Source organism: Peromyscus maniculatus, chromosome 1 (genome assembly GCF_049852395.1).
Source record: "Peromyscus maniculatus bairdii isolate BWxNUB_F1_BW_parent chromosome 1, HU_Pman_BW_mat_3.1, whole genome shotgun sequence".
NCBI lineage: Eukaryota > Metazoa > Chordata > Mammalia > Rodentia > Cricetidae > Peromyscus > Peromyscus maniculatus.
In genome coordinates this window covers 5,399,355-5,418,327 of record NC_134852.1, presented here as the reverse complement: position 1 = coordinate 5,418,327, position 18,973 = coordinate 5,399,355, and the positions used below count along the sequence as shown (strand labels likewise).

Here is an 18,973-nt window from a genome sequence, read left to right as displayed (position 1 = left end):
ACAGTGTAACATTTAAGAGAGTCAAACAAACACAGAGCCTGCACTCAAGATCCAACCACTCAAATTCTGCCCAATAATGAGGTATATTCAAGACAGAGACTCTCCTGCATTCCACCATGAGCTGTTTGTGAAAAGCAACAGGAACCATCCTCAGCTGGGCACACAATAATGGACACACAGGGTTAAAGGACTCACCCAGCAGAGTCTATCTGGCTATGTGGTCAGTAACTATGATCCATGCAGAGTTCTATGGATGGAGGCCTTGGGTCAAAGTTGGAGAAGAACCATGACCCTACATCCCGGGGAGTTCATATCCACCAGCAAACAAGATGCCTCTGCTGGAACTCTACATTTGACCATCTGTGTCAGAGAGGACGAATGAGATGCCATGTGTGGCTGTCAGTCATCTGAGGTAAGTTCACCACATGGTGCTCATCTCACCATGTCAGGTGTGGATGTTCAGTTTCTCACAGGTCCATGGAAGAAAGAGGGTCACACCAGGATGAATTTTAGATTTTGCTACAGCTGGGGAACCAGTTTCTGGTGAACTGACTGACTTTTACTTTCCACAATGTTTTTTATTGTTATACAATTTACACCTTAGCAAGTTGTGGGCGCCATGGGCCCTGGCCCCCGACTGGGAGTGGCTGTGGCCTTGCTTGCTTGACCTTGATCAGAATTCCTCCCTATTCGGATTCCCTGCCGGTATCCACCCTTCTGAATGCTTGAGGGAAGTACCTTGTTGTGTATCCTGCATTTTGGGCATTAACTAACATTGAGTCTGGAATGTAGACCATTGACAGCGAACTTCTGCCCTCCGGGGGTTCCTCCATTTGTGCTGTAAGCCTGTACGTATTTAAGGTTTCTCCCCTCTTTCAATAAACGGCATTCGACATCCAAACGTACGAATGACTCGCTGTCTTTTGTCTCTATTTTTTAATCCGCAGCCCTTCGCTCAGACGTGGTGAACGGTTAGCAGTGACGCGGGCGTTACCGCTACAAATGGAGGTCCCACCGAGATCCGAGAAAGAAGGACCAGCTGACGGACACTCTTGGAAGGCCGGCCGGCATTTTAAAGGTAAGAGTGGATTGGATTGGGTGCAGGTAGCTCACAGTCAGTTAATTGGACTGTTGAAGCAGGAAGGCACCAAAGTTAAGAAAGGGCAAGACAGCTAAAGATTTTAAATGAAAAAGGAAATCTTCCCAATAGAGAAGAGGGAAGGAAATGAAGTTTCCTGTTAGAAAAGGGAGAAAAAATTTTTAATCAAGAAAAAAGGATTTTCCCGGTTAAAAGGGGAAAAATTTTTGAAACTAGGCCTAAAGATTGGGGCCCTGTAGAAAAAAGATAAAGGAAAGAGAGAAGCCTCTTCCCAGTGGTAATGGAGGATGTAAAGACTTTTTCCAACTGTAGAGTTTTCAGGATAGCTGAAACTCTGAGTTCTCTCTGCCAGTGCAGAGCAGCAGCATCTGAATTACAAAGAATCGGCAGGTAGGCCTCATTGCTGCTGGCTGAACAGCAAGCGAGCCCAGAGCTTAAAGTTTTGCTGTCTGTTTGCTTATTTTAGTTCAAATGTTTTTTATTTTTCCCTCAGAGTGGGAATAATTCAATATTTAGGATCCCTTCGTGGGAAATGTTTTTCTGTTTTTCCCTTATGGTGGGAATAACTCATTGTTAGATAGTCCCTTCATGGGAGTAGGAAGTTTAAATGTGAGTTTATGTGTGCGGGGCACGCCCAGCGGCTGTGGCGGACAAAGGCATACACGAGATAGCCTAAAGCAGCGGGCGGACAGGTACGCGCCGGTGGGAGGCAGAGCCGTGATGGAGTGTGGCCCAGGCAGGTGCTGGCAATAGAGCCCGAACAGTGGGCAGAGCAAAGCTAAGCTACAGCCTCAGCTCTTGCCAAGTGAGCAGAGGCCGGGAAGGGACTAGCACTAAAAGTTTAAATGGGCCTAACTTCTGGTGAAAAACGGTTTCAGTCAGGACATTGAATGCTAAGTCAATGCTGTTTGAATAAAGGATGTTCTGTTCTTTTGATTGTCTTGATAAATGTTTGGATGAATGTTTGATCCTCATGATAGATAAACTAGAGGAACAAAATTCATAATTTTAAACTATATATTAGATGTGCTCTTGTCTGTTGATCATTACTGAAAATTTGGCTCTGCAATTTAAGTTGCTTTCTAGAAATTCTTGGTTTAATTCTATAAAAATATAACACCTAAAATAAATTGGGTTATTAGCCTATTAAATAATGTTGCTAAGATAATCCATAAATGATAATCTCTTACTGATAAAGAGGTTACAAAATTATTTTTCCAGTAAATAAAATACAGGTAAATTGTGTGGTCCACATTGTTAATAATTGGCTATTTGTGTTAATGTATTACTTGAAATCTGTAAAAAGGAATCTTCTTTTTAAGATTTTATAAAAATAGTCAAGAGTATAGTCAAATCCTATGGAGATTGTATTTAATGCTTTTATAATTGGCATATGTAAAAAGGACCATGGAAACAGAAGCTGGTGATAGAATTGCTCAATTATTATTGCTTTCATATTTTAAATTCAAAATGGTGCCGATATATAGAACTAGAGGCTTTGAAAGTACAAGAAAAAAGGTGTTTTGACAAACAGTTATCAATGATAAACAGCCTAAATTGAAATAAAATTATATGGGATTGAGATTGAAGGATTATTGGATTCTGGTGCTGGGTATATCTATAATTTCACAAGAATCCTGAGATCCCAATTGGCCCCTTAAAAATTCTACCTCTAACCAAAAGGTATTGGCACAGCTCAGACGCCATTGCAGAGCAATCTACTTTTAAATTGGAAGGATGAGGAAGGTCATGCAAGAACTTTTCGACCCTTTATGTTACCTGACATTCCAGTGAACTTGTGAGGACGGGATGTGTTAAATGGTATGAGAACAGTGCTTACTACGCAGCCTGTACAGCAGATGCTAAAGAGTCTGGGCTACTGCCCGGGCAAAGGCTTAGGGAAAATGTTGCAAAGAGACCGGCTCTCTGCGGCAGACAAAAACTGTGTCACTAGAGGTCCTGGGGATTCTGGAGGATTAGGGTCTTTTCCATAGAGGTCACTGCACAGCAGCCTTCGATTATGCAACCAATAAAAACCACTTGAAAAAGTGATGACCCTGTATGGGTGGAACAATGGCCCCTTGCTAAGGAAAAATTGGAGGCTGCATATGCATTGGTTAAGGAGCAGTTAGATGCTGGACATATCATTCCTTCCACTTCACCTTGGAACTCACCTATATTTGTTATTAAAAAGAAATCAGGAAAATGGAGGCTGTTACAGGATCTTAGAGCTGTAAATAAAACCATGCTTCTCATGGGAGCAACACAGCCTGGCTTGCCTGCCCCTGTGGCAATTCCTAAGCATTGGCATTTAATTGTGGTTGACTTGAGGGATTGTTTTTTCACCATTCCTTTGCATCCCGAGGACAGTCCTCGCTTTGCTTTCAGTGTTCCTTCAGAAAATCTTAAGGAACCTTATCAGAGATATCAGTGGGTGGTATTGCCTCAAGGAATGGCCAATAGCCCTACTATATGTCAAATTTATGTGTCTTTGGCCCTAGCTCCAGTTCAAAAAGCTTTTCCAGGTGTTTATATAATTCACTATATGGATGATATATTAATGGCTGCTAAAGATAAAAAACTTGTTTTTGATGCCTTTTCTTATTTACAAGAGGTTCTTAGCTTGGCTAATTTACAGATAGCCCCAGAAAAGGTACAGGTATCTTTTCCCTATCATTATTTAGGTCATGAATTGTTACGCACGGGCATACGCCCACAAAAGATTACTCTGCGTATGGATCAACTACGTACACTTAATGATTTCCAAACCTTTCTGGGAGATATTCAATGGCTTCGGCCCACTTTAAAAATTCCAACAGGTCAGCTTCGCCCCTTGTATGATGTCTTAAAGGGCGACCCTGACCCTTCATCTCCCCGTAAATTAACAGCTGAAGGACGTGTAGCCCTACAACGTGTGCAAGAGGCCCTGGAACAGGCTCACGTACAGTATATAGATCTTAATTCTCCCTTATTGTATTTGATATTTTGTTTTACTCATTCACCTACTGGAGTGTTTTGGCAAACAGGTCCTATTTTATGGGTACATTCCCCAGCTTCTCCAGCAAAAATCATCACTCCTTATCCACAGGCTGTCGCTCAGATTATATTTAAAGGAATCAAGATCAGTGTTCAAACTTTTGGTAAAGAGCCAGATATTGTGGTGACCCCATACACCCAGTCTCAAGTAGCATGGTTGCAAGCTAATGATAATGATTGGGCCATATTGACATGCTCCATGCAGGGTCAGTTTGATACTCACTACCCCTCCAAAGATGTGTGTCAATTTTTTAAATTGCATCCTGTTATATTTCCCAAGGTAGTACAAATGACTCCTATTCCTCAGGCCCGTGTGGTATTTACAGATGGCACTTCATGTGGTTTTGCTGTGGTGGTTTCTGGTAACATAGTAAAGAGAATAAAAGTCCAGGGCACTTCTGCCCAGGTGGCAGAGGTGCAGGCGCTGTTGCTTGCTTTACAGATGTTTTCTGATGAGAGTGTAAATATTTATACTGATAGTCAATATGTGGCACATGCCATTATGCCTTTGGAAACAACAGCCTACATACCATCCATTTCTTCCATTCATAAATACTTATTACAAGTACAAGGACTTATATGGTCTCGCTCACATAACCTTTATGTGGGCCATATTAGAGCTCATACTCAATTGCCTGGACCTCTAAGTGAAGGTAATCAGAGGGCTGACGCCATTACTCGTATGGCTGTCACATTAGTCTGTTCTGCCTTTGATAAGGCTACTCAGTTACATCAGCGTTATCATCTTAATGCTGGATCTCTCCGTTATCATACAGGCATAACCCGGAAACAAGCCATCCAGATAGTTAAATCATGCCCTAGTTGTGTAAAATTTTTACCTGTTCCTCATTTGGGAGTCAATCCTCGAGGACTTTTACCTAATCATGTGTGGCAGATGGACGTCACACACGTGCCTTCCTTTGAAAAATTACAATATGTCCATGTGTCTATTGATACATATTCTTCTCTAATTTTTGCTTCTGTCCATTCAGGGAAAAAGGTTAAGGATGTAAAAAATCATTGTTTTCATGCTTTTGCTTACATGAGAGTGCCAAAATACATAAAAACTGATAATGGTCCCGCCTACAGTAGTACGGGATTTTCAAAATTCTGCCAAGATTTTTCTATTGTTAATAAGACTGGTATTCCTTATAATCCTCAAGGACAGGCTATATTAGAACGCTGCCATTGTACCTTAAAAACTTATATTACTAAAGTAAAAAGGGGGGAGCTAGGGGCTCATCTCTCCTCTCCACATTCTATTCTTTCCCTTGTTATATATTTTAAAATTTTTATCGGTGGATTCTGCTGGAGTATCTGCTGCAGATAAGCACTGGAGGGCTCCTGTTGCAAATCATCCTCTGGTGTGATGAAAAGATCTTTTTACTGGCACTTGGAGGGGACCCGATCCGGTGTTGGTATGGGCCCGGGGATCTGTTTGTGTCTTTCCGCAGGACAATGAAATTCCTCTTTGGGTTCCTGAACGCTGTGTGCACCCTGTGGCTGCTGCTGAATCCCAACATGGCAGAGACCTATTGGGCCTTCGTAAAAAACTCTCCCCTTCTGATGCCGATGGGGATTGAGAGCCCAATACGGCCAGCCTTGGCAAACATTATTCTAAGCCTAGGAACTGTAGCCATGTGGTTGGATTCCTCAGAAGGTAATGTATGGTAACTTTTTTCAAAAAACATTGAGAATGTACCACACCTTGGAGATTAAGGATAACTCTGAAGGTCAATGAACTTCATTTGCTAACAGTAGCAAGCCAGCTAAGCTTTTCGCATTTTGCAACCCCCCTCAAGCTGGTGTAGTACCTACTTTTCAGGAATGGCTCTGTGCAACATTTATTTGCCTCCTGAAATTCATCTAGCCTTTCTGAAGATACCTCAAAATTTGTGAGCCTAAATGTAGCCATTATTGAGGCCATTAGTTCTACTCCTTGTTTGCTGTTTTTGTTTTCTGTTTTCTTTGTTTCTCAGTTGTTCTCTTGCAGACCTGCCAGCCTAAGTAGTGCTGGGATCAAGAAAAATGGGCCTTGGTGGTTCGTGTTCCTGGAGCCGTGTCCATGCCAGTGGACCGTGGCAGCTAGACACAGATGATGCTCACACGCTCCAGAAGAGACTCTGACATCGCTGTTGCCGTTGTTGCTGTTATAGCAGTGGTGGTCACTGCTGCTATTGTTTCTGGGATTGCTATTTCATAATTGGTTACTACAGCTAGCACAATGGAGACCCTGGCAGCAAAAGTAGCTACCACAGTTAGTTAATCTTTCTTCTTATTGGGCATGACAAATTTGATTCCACTTTTATACATTATAATTGGCTTTGAAAGTTGTAGAAAATTATTAAAACTCAAGTTCCATTTGCTTATGGGATACCACCTTACAAGGACTCCTATTTACAGCAAGGCTCGTTTTAGAAGGGAGTGGTTCAATTGCCTTTAGCCTCCTGGCTATGGGTGGGTTCGGACTTCTGTTGGTCTTTTCTGTGTCACACAGATTGCAAGCCCAGTGCCACTTTGAGATCTTTGGCAGCAGTCACTCTACAGCTCACATGGTTGAGTCTGTATGATAATGAGTATTCAGAGACGGGTAATGCTTGGGCGGCTGCCACCAACCTAAGACAGAGCACTTGTGTGGCCTGGGCAAGTGTCTCTATGATGGGTAAGGTGGTCTGCTGGTCCCACGCAACCTAAGTCAGAAGCTCATTTAATAAAAAGGGGGGAACTGTGGGCGCCATGGGCCCTGGCCCCCGACTGGGAGTGGCTGTGGCCTTGCTTGCTTGACCTTGATCAGAATTCCTCCCTATTCGGATTCCCTGCCGGTATCCACCCTTCTGAATGCTTGAGGGAAGTACCTTGTTGTGTATCCTGCATTTTGGGCGTTAACTAACATTGAGTCTGGAATGTAGACCATTGACAGCGAACTTCTGCCCTCCGGGGGTTCCTCCATTTGTGCTGTAAGCCTGTACGTATTTAAGGTTTCTCCCCTCTTTCAATAAACGGCATTCGACATCCAAACGTACGAATGACTCGCTGTCTTTTGTCTCTATTTTTTAATCCGCAGCCCTTCGCTCAGACGTGGTGAACGGTTAGCAGTGACGCGGGCGTTACCGCTACAGCAAGTCAATTTCCCCATTCCAAAACCTTTTATCTGAAGCTTTCCAGACAAGACAAATGCCAAACCATTCTCAGGCCCAGGATATCTCGATTTTCTGATACCCACTACAACCAAGTTACGTATAGGTTTGAACCTTTTGGGAAGAACTCAGATAAGATTTACATACTTCAAACAGAGGGTAGAGAACACAAAAGATAACAATCACAAATGGCAGAGCAAAGCCCTGGTGCTAACACGCCAGAATACAGGACAGAAGCAAATGTTCTGTGGGAACTACCGGTACACAACCAGGAGAGGGCAGCACTGCTCCTCACCGACAATGATTCGTGGAGGTAGGTAATTATGAGCTCACAACAACACTCAGTGAAACCCTGACTGGTTCAAATGGCATGCCCCATCACTTCTTCTCAGGTCATGAAAAACAGCTGCTTATAAAATCAACAGGAAAGAGACACTATATCCATGTGACATGCCGAACATGACCACTAACAGGGGTGCAAAGATTCAGATGCTAGGATAGGAATATCCCCTTAGAAATGGATGTGATGTCAAAAGACTGCTGGCAATGGTCGAGAGACAGCCTAGACTGACCTACTCTGGTGATGGGATGGCCAAACACCCTAACAGTTGGCCCGAAACCCCATCCAAGGACTGAGGAATCTGGATGCAGACATCTACAGCTAGGCCCCAGGTGTAGCACTGGGAGTCTAATTAGTGAGAAAGAGAAGGGTTTATATGAGTGAGAATTGTTGAAACCAAGGTTGGATAAAGCACAGGGACAAATAAGCAAACAAATGGAAACACATGAACTATGAACCAAAGGCTGAGGGGCCCCCAACTGGATCAGGCCCTCTGAATAGGTGAGACAGTCGATTGGCTTGATCTGTTTGGGAGGCATCTAGGCAGTGGTACCAGGTCCTGGGCTCGTTGCATGAGCTAGCTGTTTGAAACCTGGGACTTATGCAGGGACGCTTGGCTCAATCTGGGAGGAGGGGACTGGAACTGCCTGGACTGAGTCTATCAGGTTGATCCCAGTCCTCAGGGGAGACCTTGATCTGGAGGAGGTGGGAATGGGGGGTTGGCTGGGGGGAAGGGGAGGGGTCAGGAAGGGAGAGAACAAGGGAATCTGTGGCTGTTATGTAGAACTGAATAGTATTGTAAAATAAAACAAATTAAATTAAATTAAATTAAAAAAAGAAATGGATGTGATGAAATACTTGGAACATATCCACAGTGTGTGGGCTTTATAGTAAATATATTGTCATTATTTCTATGAAGATAATTACATGCATAAAATGTATTTGATCATGTTCATCCCATACTCTAGGGGACTTTTTCTTTCCTTGTAGAAGATAGGTCTTGATATAGCCCAGGCTGACACCAAATTCACTGCATAGTAAGAGTTTTCTTAAACTCTCTATACTCTTAGCTCTGCCTCTTGAATGCTGAAGTCAAAGCTTCAGCCACAATATCAGATTTATGCAGTACTGTGATTGAAACCCAGACAGACATCTAAGAATGTCACACAACAAGTACACTACCAACTGAGCTCTTTTCTGTTGTAGTAAAGGACATACACAGGCAGACATACAAGATGGTAATTATTCATATTGACATTGATACAAAAAGGAAATTAAGGAAGTCTTTTGGGCTCAGAAACAAAACTGGGAGAATACTCAGTGACCTCTATCCCATTCTGTATGTGATAAACAGGACATGTTTGTGCCGTGGACCATCCTTTGAGTGATGTTGGGTTAGACAATTTTCCCCGTGTGACATATTCCTAGCATAGGATCATTACTGAAAAGGAGGTTGAAAATTTTTAAGACCTAGGTCTGATGGATGATGACAATGTACACTTTTTTGGGCACTGCAGAACAATTGAACATCTGAGCTACAGTAGTTGTGTTGACATCTATAAATCCTATGTAATATCAGTGCAGAACAAATCGAGTATGGAGATGTGAGTTGGGGACAAAATCCCACCCAGAGATGAAGAGCTATTGGCAACTGAGGTGTACTGGGAGAGGGAAAGTCAGTTTTCTTTAATGGTGTCTACCCTGATAATATGACCAAGACTATGGGAAGCACAAATTGAGCTGCATGGGAGGAAGAGAACAGAAAGTTAGGTGTGTAAGGAAAGGCAGTGGATTTTTGACAACTAACAGGTCACAGAAGGAATCAAAAAGAAAATCAGGTCAGTGAGGAGGGAACCAGCAAGGGACGGTGAGGGACAAGGGAAGGGGAGGGAGGGTAGATTCCATCAAAACACAATACATACTGATAGGGCATTTTCAAACAATTAAGATATTAAACCCATCACCAGGTGAGGTGGACAACATCTTTAATCCAAACACTTGGAATTAGAGTAAGGAGAATTTCTGTGAGTTCCAGCCCAGCCTGGTCTATACAAACAGCTCCAGGACAGCAAAGGCTCCACAGAGAGAGCCTGTCTCAAATCAGCAAAAATAATTTAATCCATAAGGATAAGAAAAAGATAGCACCAGGCGGTGATGGTGCACACCTTTAATCCCAGCACTCGGGAGGCAGAAGCAGGTGGATCTCTGTGAGTTCCAGACCAGCCTGGTCTACAAAGCCAGTTCCAGGAAAGGCACAAAGCTACTAGCTTTTGTACTACACTCCAAAAAACAAGCCAGAGAATCCCTGTCTCGAAAAACCAAAAAAAAAAGAAGAAAAAAAGAAAAGAAAAGAAAAAGATAGCATATGAAGAAAATTGAAAGTAAGATCAGAAATAGCTCAGGGTGGATTATGGCTCAATGTTAGTAGAATATTGGAGGCCCTTCCATCAATCCCTAGCACTAAAAAAGGGAAATAAAATATTTTTACTGAGCCCTCATTCTCTTCAACTAGGCATCCAAACAGACACCAGCATACAGGTCTTTGGCAAAGTCCAGAAGGGTGAGACCAAGACCTTCAAGGTCCAGCTCAGTGTGTGATTCCATCAAGAATGGCAAGGCTAAGATCCAAGACAAGGACAGAATCCCATCTGAGCAGTAGTGGCTGGTATTTATGCCATCAGATGGAGGGTGGCTGCACCCTGCCCAACAGCAAGGTCCACAAAGAGTCCCACCCTTGATCTGGTGCTGTGCCTGTGTGGTGGCATCAAAAATCCATCCCTTTGCCAGTTTCTCCATAAATACAACTGTAGCAAGGCTGTGCACTGCTGCCCACAAGTGCTGCCCACACACGTAGCCCTGTGTGGTCATCTGCCTTAAGAAGAAGGGTGGCCATATCACCAACCTGTGCTCTGAAGAAAAAATTCTAATTGGTCTTAATAAAAACTCAGAGCCAGATATCAGGGTAAATGCTGAAATATCAGAGAGACCAAAGAGCAAGCCACAACCACCACAGAGTTCTTACCTCTACTGAATCCTCAAAAGGGCTGAGCTTCTGTCTCCTCCTGCTTTATACTCTTCTCTCTGCCCAGCCATATCAGTTCCTCTCTCTACCCCAGCCCCAGTGCATGAGTGCCTCCTGAGTACTGAGATCACAGGCGTGAGAACCCACATGCTGGGATTAAAGTTGTTTGCCACCTCTGCCTGGACTCTGTGGTTAACTAGTGACTGGCTTTGCCCTCTGATCTTGAGGCAAGCTTTGTTTATTAGAGTACAAACAAAGTATCACCACATTTCTCCCAGAAAGTCAAATAATGCTTAGACCTTGTTTGGCCCAAGACACTCGGGACCCAATGAATATTATTTCTTGACTGAAGCAGAAGGACCAAAGAAAGTGATGATGTTAATTTTGGGCTAGCAACATGAACCAGTATATAAGTGCTGCTACCAACTTCAGCCCTGACTCTGATCTACATTGTGCAAGCAGAAATCTGCCTTCAGAAGAAATCTGACCTCTGTATGTGTGCTGTGGCACATGCGAATATACACACATAAGGAAGAAAATAAATGTAATTTATTATTATTAAAGGATTGCAATTTTAAAAATTAAGCTTTAATAAATAAACAAGTGTAATTTAAGGTTGTAATGAAAACTACACACACCAAAAATGAACAAAAAACCAAAATGGAGATACACATTTGTAAGCCAGCATTGAGACTATGAGGAAGAGGATTGTAAATTTCATTGCATGCAGATGTACACAGTGAGACTCTTCACAGAAACCTTTAAACATTTTGAATGCGAAGAAGTATTTCACATAAAAAGTGTGAAAGGAATAAAGCAAACCCATATGTAAATTTGTGTTTCTTATGTGTAATATTCAGGCATGTCTGTCAGTTTATCAGTTCCAATTGGCACAAACAAAGATGAGGACAGATGAAACAGACAAAGAATTGGTTGCAGAGTCTACAACCTAATCTAGCACCAGCCTTGGCGATGTCAGAGCCTGGTGCCTGAGGAGGGCACTTCCCCTTCCTGTGGGGCTGCTCCAGTACAACCATGTCATGGGGAGTGTCCTGCCTCCAGAGACCACACCCTGTGTCTCCTGTCCCTCCAGTCTCTGTAGTTCTGCCCATGAGCACAGTTGCAGCCTCTTGGAGGAGATGCCATGACCTTCACCTTCACAGCCCTGCTCCGTCTGGGTGAGATGTGGAGATGGGGAGGGGATACTGTGGTCTAGGGTTGATGCTGCCCCACATCCCAGCACTGGCCCATCAGGAAACCCCAGGGTCTCAGGAGGTTCTGTAGAGGGGAGGACCTGCTCAAGCTTCAGGGACAAACCTCTCACAGGGAATTCTCTTCCAGGACTGACTCTGGACCTGGGGACCCAAGTACTGGCAGGTGAGTGAGTGTCTGCAGATGTCCTGACCTTCACTTCTCATCATTCCTGCAGCCATGCCTGGGCAGTGAGGAGGGAGAACAACATATGTGTGCTGCCCCTGGGCATGGCTGGAGGGTTGGGGTTGGGAGCTGCAATCTGAGGCTGGCTGCCCTGGGTCCTAGATGTTCTGTTCCTTGCAGGGGCCCTCCCTAAACCTGTCCTCACAGTACAGCCAGACTCTGTGGTCTACATGAAGACTACAGTGACCTTTTTATGTGAGGGGACCACAGGAGCCAAAGTATACAGACTCTACAGAGATGGGTACCAATATCTAAGGCACACAGAGAATCCACAGAATCCTAAGAACAAGGCTGAATTCTCAATCTCAAAAATAACCCATCACCAAGCAGGACAATATCACTGTCAATATCAGACTCGTGATGGATGGTCAGAGTACAGTGACGCCCTGGAGTTGGTGGTGACAGGTGAGAGAATGCACAAGGTCCCCAGCCTCAGGCTTCATGGTCAAGAAGTGAGTCTGCTCTTAAGGGTGCCCTCCCCACCTCATAGCTCTGAAGGATAATGAGACCTGATACATTTAACTGATTCCTCCTTCTCAACCAGGAGCCTACAGTAAATCCAGCCTGTCAGCAAGGCCCATCCCTATGGTGACTGAAGGAGAAAATGTCACCCTCCAGTGTGCCTCATGGCAGCAATATGACAGGTTCATACTGATGAAGGAAGGACCACAGAGGCTGTTCTGGACACTGGACTCACAGTATAACTTCTATACTAGACAGTTCCAGGCCCTGTTCTCTGTGGGCCCTGTGACTTCCAACCAAAGGTGGACATTCAGATGCTACAGCTTTAACAAATATAGACCACAGTTGTGGTCAGAACCTAGTGAGCCCCTGGAGCTCTTGGTCTCAGGTGAGGAACCGCAGCCTCTCCCTAGAATGATGCTGAAAAGATACAGATGCTCAGGGAGGTCTTGGTATGTGGTGTGTGTGAGGAGCCAGGGCTCCTGGGCCCTCTGACAACAGAGCATGGTAGAGAATGGGATACAAGATACAGAATCCAAGGCAGACAGTGACAGCAAAGCCCAGGAGGTCCTGGACAGAGAAGAATCTTTATGGGGCCTTCTGTTATCCTGGATGAACTCATGTGCCATCCAAAACAGCTCAGAATACCCCAGAGAAGAGAGGGAGGAAGTCTTGTAGAAACCACAATGGTTGAGGACACCAGGAGAACACGGCCCACAGAATGAACTATGCAACGATCTTGAGGGGTCACAGAGACTGAAACAGCAACCACAGAGCCTGCACGGGTCTTCCCTAGGCCCTCTGCACAATGCTGTGGTGTTTTACCTTGGGTTCTTTTTTGGTTTGTATTTTTTTAGAGTTTCACTATGTAGCCCTGTCTATCCTGGAACTCACTCTGTAGAGCAGGCTGGCCTTGAACTCACAGAGATCTCCCTGCATCTGTCTCCTGAGTGCTGGGATTGAAGGCGTGCACCAGCATCACATGGCTAGCTTGGGGTTTTTGTTAGACTCATAACAATGGGAGTAAGGAAATCTCTGACTCTTGTCTGCACAGGGGATCTTTTTCCCTCCTATTGGGTTGCCTTGTGCAGCCTTAATACGAGGGTGTGTCCAGTCTTCTTACATGCTGTTATGCCAGTTCAGTTAACATCACTGGGAAGCCTCTTTTCTTCTAAATGGGAAATAGAAGAGCAGCGGATCTGGGGGAGAGGGGAGGTCAGAGGCTGCTGTTGGGATGTATAGTATGACAGAAGAATTAACTAAAAGAAAATATTAGTGCCATCCACAAGTGAGACTTTCTCCATGCCACTGTCAGATACACACACTTCCTTATGTCCTACGTCCTTGCAGGGACTCTCCACAAACCCACAATGAAAGCTGAGCCAGGCTCTGTGGTTACATCAGGAAGTCACATGACCATCTGGTGTCAGGGGAACCTGGATGCAGAAATATGTGTTCTGCATAAAGAGGGAAGCCAAAAACCCTGGGGCACACAGACCCCAGAGAATCCTGGGAACAAGGCCAAGTTCTCCATCCCTTCTGTGACACAGCAACATGGGGGACAATATCGCTGTTATTGTTACAGCTCAGCTGGCTGGTCAGAGCCCAGTGACACCCTGGAACTGGTGTTGACAGGTGAGGGGACAGTCAGGGTCTCAGCCCCATGCTCTGCTCTCAGGAATATTGCCCTCCCTCAGCCTAGTCCTGGAAAACATGGAGGCTGTGTAAGCCCATGTAACAGGCTGCCTCCTTTTCTCCTAGGAATCTATAACATTAAACCAAGGCTGTCATCCCTGTCCAGCCCTGTGGTGACTTCAGGAGGGAATATCACTCTCCAGTGTGTCTCATGGGAGGGATATGAAAAACTAGTTCTCACCAAGGAAGATCAGAAGTTCCTCAGCTCTCAGAACACACAGTATATACACAGTATTAGGCAGTGGCAAGCTTTGTTCTCTATAGATCATGTAACAACAGACCACAGAGGGACATTCAGATGTTACGGTTACTACAACCATACCCCACAGCTTTGGTCAGTACCCAGTGAACCCCTGGAAATACACATCTCAGGTGAGCCAGCCCCATCATTGACCTGTTGCACTGGGTAATTGACCTGTCATGGACCTGTTGCACTGGGTAATTGCAGGTAGACAGTGACAAATGAATAACCTGGTGGCTGAGACAGAGTCTGACTCCTAAAAAGAAGCAGTGACATGTGCCCAGGCGATGGGCAGGGATAAGTGGTAAAAAACCACCAGCCCCTCAATCACTACCCTGTCACCATCCTTTAGGCCTCTCCAAGAAGCCCTCATTGCTGACTCATCAAGGCCAGATCCTGGACCCTGGAAAGACCCTCACCCTGCAGTGTTGCTCTGATATCAACTATGACAGATTTGTTCTGTACAAGTTGGGAGGAGCTGACTTCACTCAGTATGGTGGCCAGTGGACCCAGGCTGGCCTCTCCATGGCCAGCTTCATACTGGGCCCTGTGAGAAGTTCTATCACAGGCCAGTACAGATGCTATGGTGCACACAACCTCTCCTCTGAGTGGTCAGCCTCCAGTGACCCCCTGGACATCCTGATCACAGGTGAGCAGCTAAATGGAGTCTCACAAGTACCAAACCTGTACATGGGCTCCCATAGGGGAGTAAAGGAGGTGATGGATGGTTTGAGGGACAGACACCTGGCAGGAACAGAGGGAGAGATGGAGGAGCAAAAGAGGGCCTCAGGCAGAGAAAAGATACAGAGTCCCAGGAGCTCAGCACAGATGAGATGATATCTCAGCTCAGAAAATTGAAGGCAGCCTCTCATCCCCCCTCTTCTCTTTAGGACAGCTTCCCTTCAGTCCTTCCCTCTCAGTGAAGCCTAACTCCACAGTACACTCTGGAGACAACGTGACCCTGCTGTGTCAGTCAACAGACCAGGTGGACACTTTCATTCTGTCCAAGGAGGGAGCAGCCCACCAACCCCAGCCACTAAAATCAAAGTTTCAAGTTCAGGAGTTCCAGGCAGAATTCTCCATGAGTGCTGTGACCTCTGACATCTCAGGCACCTACAGGTGCTATGGATCTCAAGACTCATCTCCCTACCTCTTGTCACATGCCAGTGCCCCTGTGGAGCTCACTGTCTTAGGTGAGGTGACCATGACCCCCCAGAGTGACATAAAATCCAAACCGTAAGAGAGTCCTTGAATTGGGTGGGATTAAGGGGACAATAGGAAGGTTAGTCAGAAGGCATTTTCTTATCTAAAGAAATAGATGCCAGCACAGGTTCCACAAATGGTGTCCACTCCATCCTCTATTGAAATCTAGGTTTGGGGCAGACAGCATGAAGATCATGGGGATGTTTCATAGCAGATGTTGAATAGTTAGCAGAGGCAGTTCCCTGAATATTCACCTAACTCTTATTCTCCTCTTGTTCATTTTCCTAGGATCCTTTGGAACTTCCAGCCTGCCACCCTCAAGGCCCATGTCAACAGCAGGTGAGTATCAGGCACTTCAGTGCATGTAGTGTGTTACATACTCATGGAGCTCCTGGCTATTAGGCCAGAAAAGTTCTCATTTCACTGTCACTTCAGCTTATGCATGTGGGAGTGAACAGAGATCCCAAAAGAGAGTTCAGTTACTCTCAGTTTATTTATGACTCATGGTGTATCTATGGTAAGAGGCAGCCTTGGTGGAGTAAGTACAAATCCTGCTATGTTTTTTTTTTCTGTTCAAAACAGATCCACATCCATAGCTCAACCCTACCAAATAGAATTTGTCATAAGAACCTTAATATTGTGGCTGCTCTGTCTCTGAACCCAGATAAGTTTATTAGCATGCACAATATTCGGGGGAATACAATACCACAACCCTACCTTAATGCATGGGGAAGTGCTCAGTCTTACCTTGACTATACATCATGTGTTGTTGATACTCATGGGAGACTTGCCCTTTCCTAAACAGAAAAGGAGGAGTGGATTCAAGAGTGAGAACAGAGGAACTGAGGAGGAGTGACTGAGAAGAGTGGCGGGAACTGTAGCTGGGATATAACATAAACAAACAAACAAATAAATAAATGTATTTTTAAAAAATAAGAGAGGGAGCCCAGCTATAACAGTGAAAAGATTCATTCAAGACTTCATGAGCTTTTAGGATAAGAATTATTGGAATTTACAATAAATGAAAGTAGAATGCAGAAGAAACACCCTGCAGCTCTCTCAAGCATGCACACATCCTATTTCTCTTCTTCTGTTCTCAGAATCAGTTGAGATTTTCAGTCCATCCCAGAACATGCCTAAACCCAACACAGTTAGACAAAGAAAATTTAAAGTCATAACATTGGAAACAGAGGCTCCAGGTTTTGTCAAAGTAAGGCAGGGGACCTGGGTGGACATTTAGTTATCTTGGGAACATATAGTTATCTTGAGGAAATTTGAACATCAGTAACCTCTGTAACTTCTTTGTCCACAACCACAGCCTCAGAGATCCAGGATCACACAGTGGAGAATCTCATCAGGATGGGGTTTGCTGCCATGATCCTCACAGTCCTTGGGATTCTGGTCTTTGAGGCTTGGGGCAGCCAGAGGCGGGCCCAACGTGCAGCTGAGAAGTAATCAGAGAAGAAAGAAGTACATCTCTCAAGGTTCCAGAGTCTGGGAAATAAATGTGATGATCCCAAGAATTCTGTAAGAAAATCCAGTTCTTACACTGAGGAACTGGAGAGAGAATGTCCAGGGAGTGAATGTGTTTTGGGTGCAGAGATAACCTTGGGTGTGATGAGATCCTTCCTCAGCAAGTGAGTTTACATCCCTCCACCTATTGTGGTGTTTGCTGACTTACCTTTATTGACCTATATATTGAAGGTATGTCCTTTCCCATCTGCCTGGCTTAGCTCATTTCTGTACATTTTTCACCCTCCCCATGTGTCATTTTCCATTTTAATAAATTGTCACATTCTCTATGGCAGAAGTGTCACTCTATTGAACTAGAAATAAAGAATGTACCTCAATAACAAAAAAAGAAAAGAAAAGTTAGAGCCCAGAATTCAAAGTCACTCTGCCTATGATGTCTCAAAACTCTCCTTGTGACCCTCCATCCTTTCAGTCTTCAACACATGTTCTTCATGGGGTTTCTATTGAAATATAAAGCCAATGTTACCACACTGATGGAATATGGACTGTCCCACAAGACAGTGTGGGCAGGACTTGGACAGTGTTTTCTTAACACAAATTTCTGATTTGTAGCAATTGCTAACCACTGTAAATAACCCCATCAAAGAAACCTTCACAACAGCAAAGTAACATGATAGGTGTGAGGGTGGTGAGCCCTGAATGAAATTGGTGTTTTTCATTTCATTTTCTAATGCCTATTTCTCATATATGAAAAAGCAATTGGCTTGCAGATCAGTCATCCCAGATTCACCTTGCTAGGAAGACTTATCATAAAATGATTAATAATTTCTACATAGACAATCATGTTATGTTCACACAATGACAGTGGCATATCTCTCTCTCTCTCTCTCTCTCTCTCTCTCACACACACACACACACACACACACACACATACACCCTATACTTCTGTTTCTGTATTAGCTAAGTCTTTAAGTACAAAGCTGAAAATGTGTGAAGAGAGGTGACTTAATGAAAAATTTCTACTTTTTCACAATTCAGTATGATAATAACATTGGTATTTGATACATTAATTAGTCTGACTCTGGGGGTCTCTGTGACTAATTTCCTGTGACTGTTCATGATAAATGGCTGTGGCACCTCACAAATACTAACTCTTCATCAAAAACTGCCTCCATTATATATGTTTTTTATTTTAACCCTGTTACTATCATTAATACCATATGCTTTACATTGTTGGATGGAATTTACATGAATGGATAAATTCTACTTTTTCAGGAGGTGTTCCTTTCATTTTATAACACATACTCATGGCTAACAGCAGGATATCATCTAAAAACTCACATTTAGTCAATGTTTTTTACATTGTTAACATTGTAAAATACTTAGCAAAGTCTCATGAATATGATGCCACAGATTACTTGCTCTTCGGGACTGTCTCTACAGGTTGCAAGAATGATATTTTTGTAGATTTTGCATCTGTGTTCATGGGAGGTTTTAGCCTATAATTTGTTTCTTCTAATTTCTTTTTCTTGATTTACAATTAGGTGATGCCATCTTTACAGCATGGATTAGCTTACAAATTCCATTCTCTAGACCTAAATATCCAGTTAATTAGGTAGCCTGTACTCAATTTCTCTCTCTACATAAGCAGATCCTTTTTGCTTTTTGGTGTGTTATTGGTTTTTTTCAAGACAAAGTCACTCTGCAGAGTCATAACTGTCCTGTAACTCACTATGAAGACCTGGTTGTTCTTAATCTTACAGATATCTACCTTCCTCTGCCTCAGAAGTCTGAGTTTAAAAGAATGAGCCACCAGAACTAGCAGCTG

The 18,973-nt window shown here is 43.9% G+C and overlaps 2 protein-coding genes across 2 annotated transcripts in view; both read left to right on the top strand.

The window, feature by feature from the left end:
- LOC102911294 (paired immunoglobulin-like receptor B) overlaps positions 1-18,973 on the top strand; it is a 160,534-nt gene that overhangs the window by 82,133 nt on the left and 59,428 nt on the right. The window lies entirely within an intron of this gene.
- Positions 12,527-17,906, top strand: LOC102924113 (paired immunoglobulin-like receptor B). Its single transcript, XM_076568501.1, has 6 exons — positions 12,527-12,921; positions 13,884-14,600; positions 14,822-15,118; positions 15,360-15,662; positions 15,961-16,011; positions 16,991-17,906. The coding sequence occupies exons 1-6, from the start codon at positions 12,657-12,659 to the stop codon at positions 17,125-17,127; spliced, it is 1,770 nt and encodes a 589-aa protein (XP_076424616.1). The 5' UTR covers positions 12,527-12,656; the 3' UTR covers positions 17,128-17,906.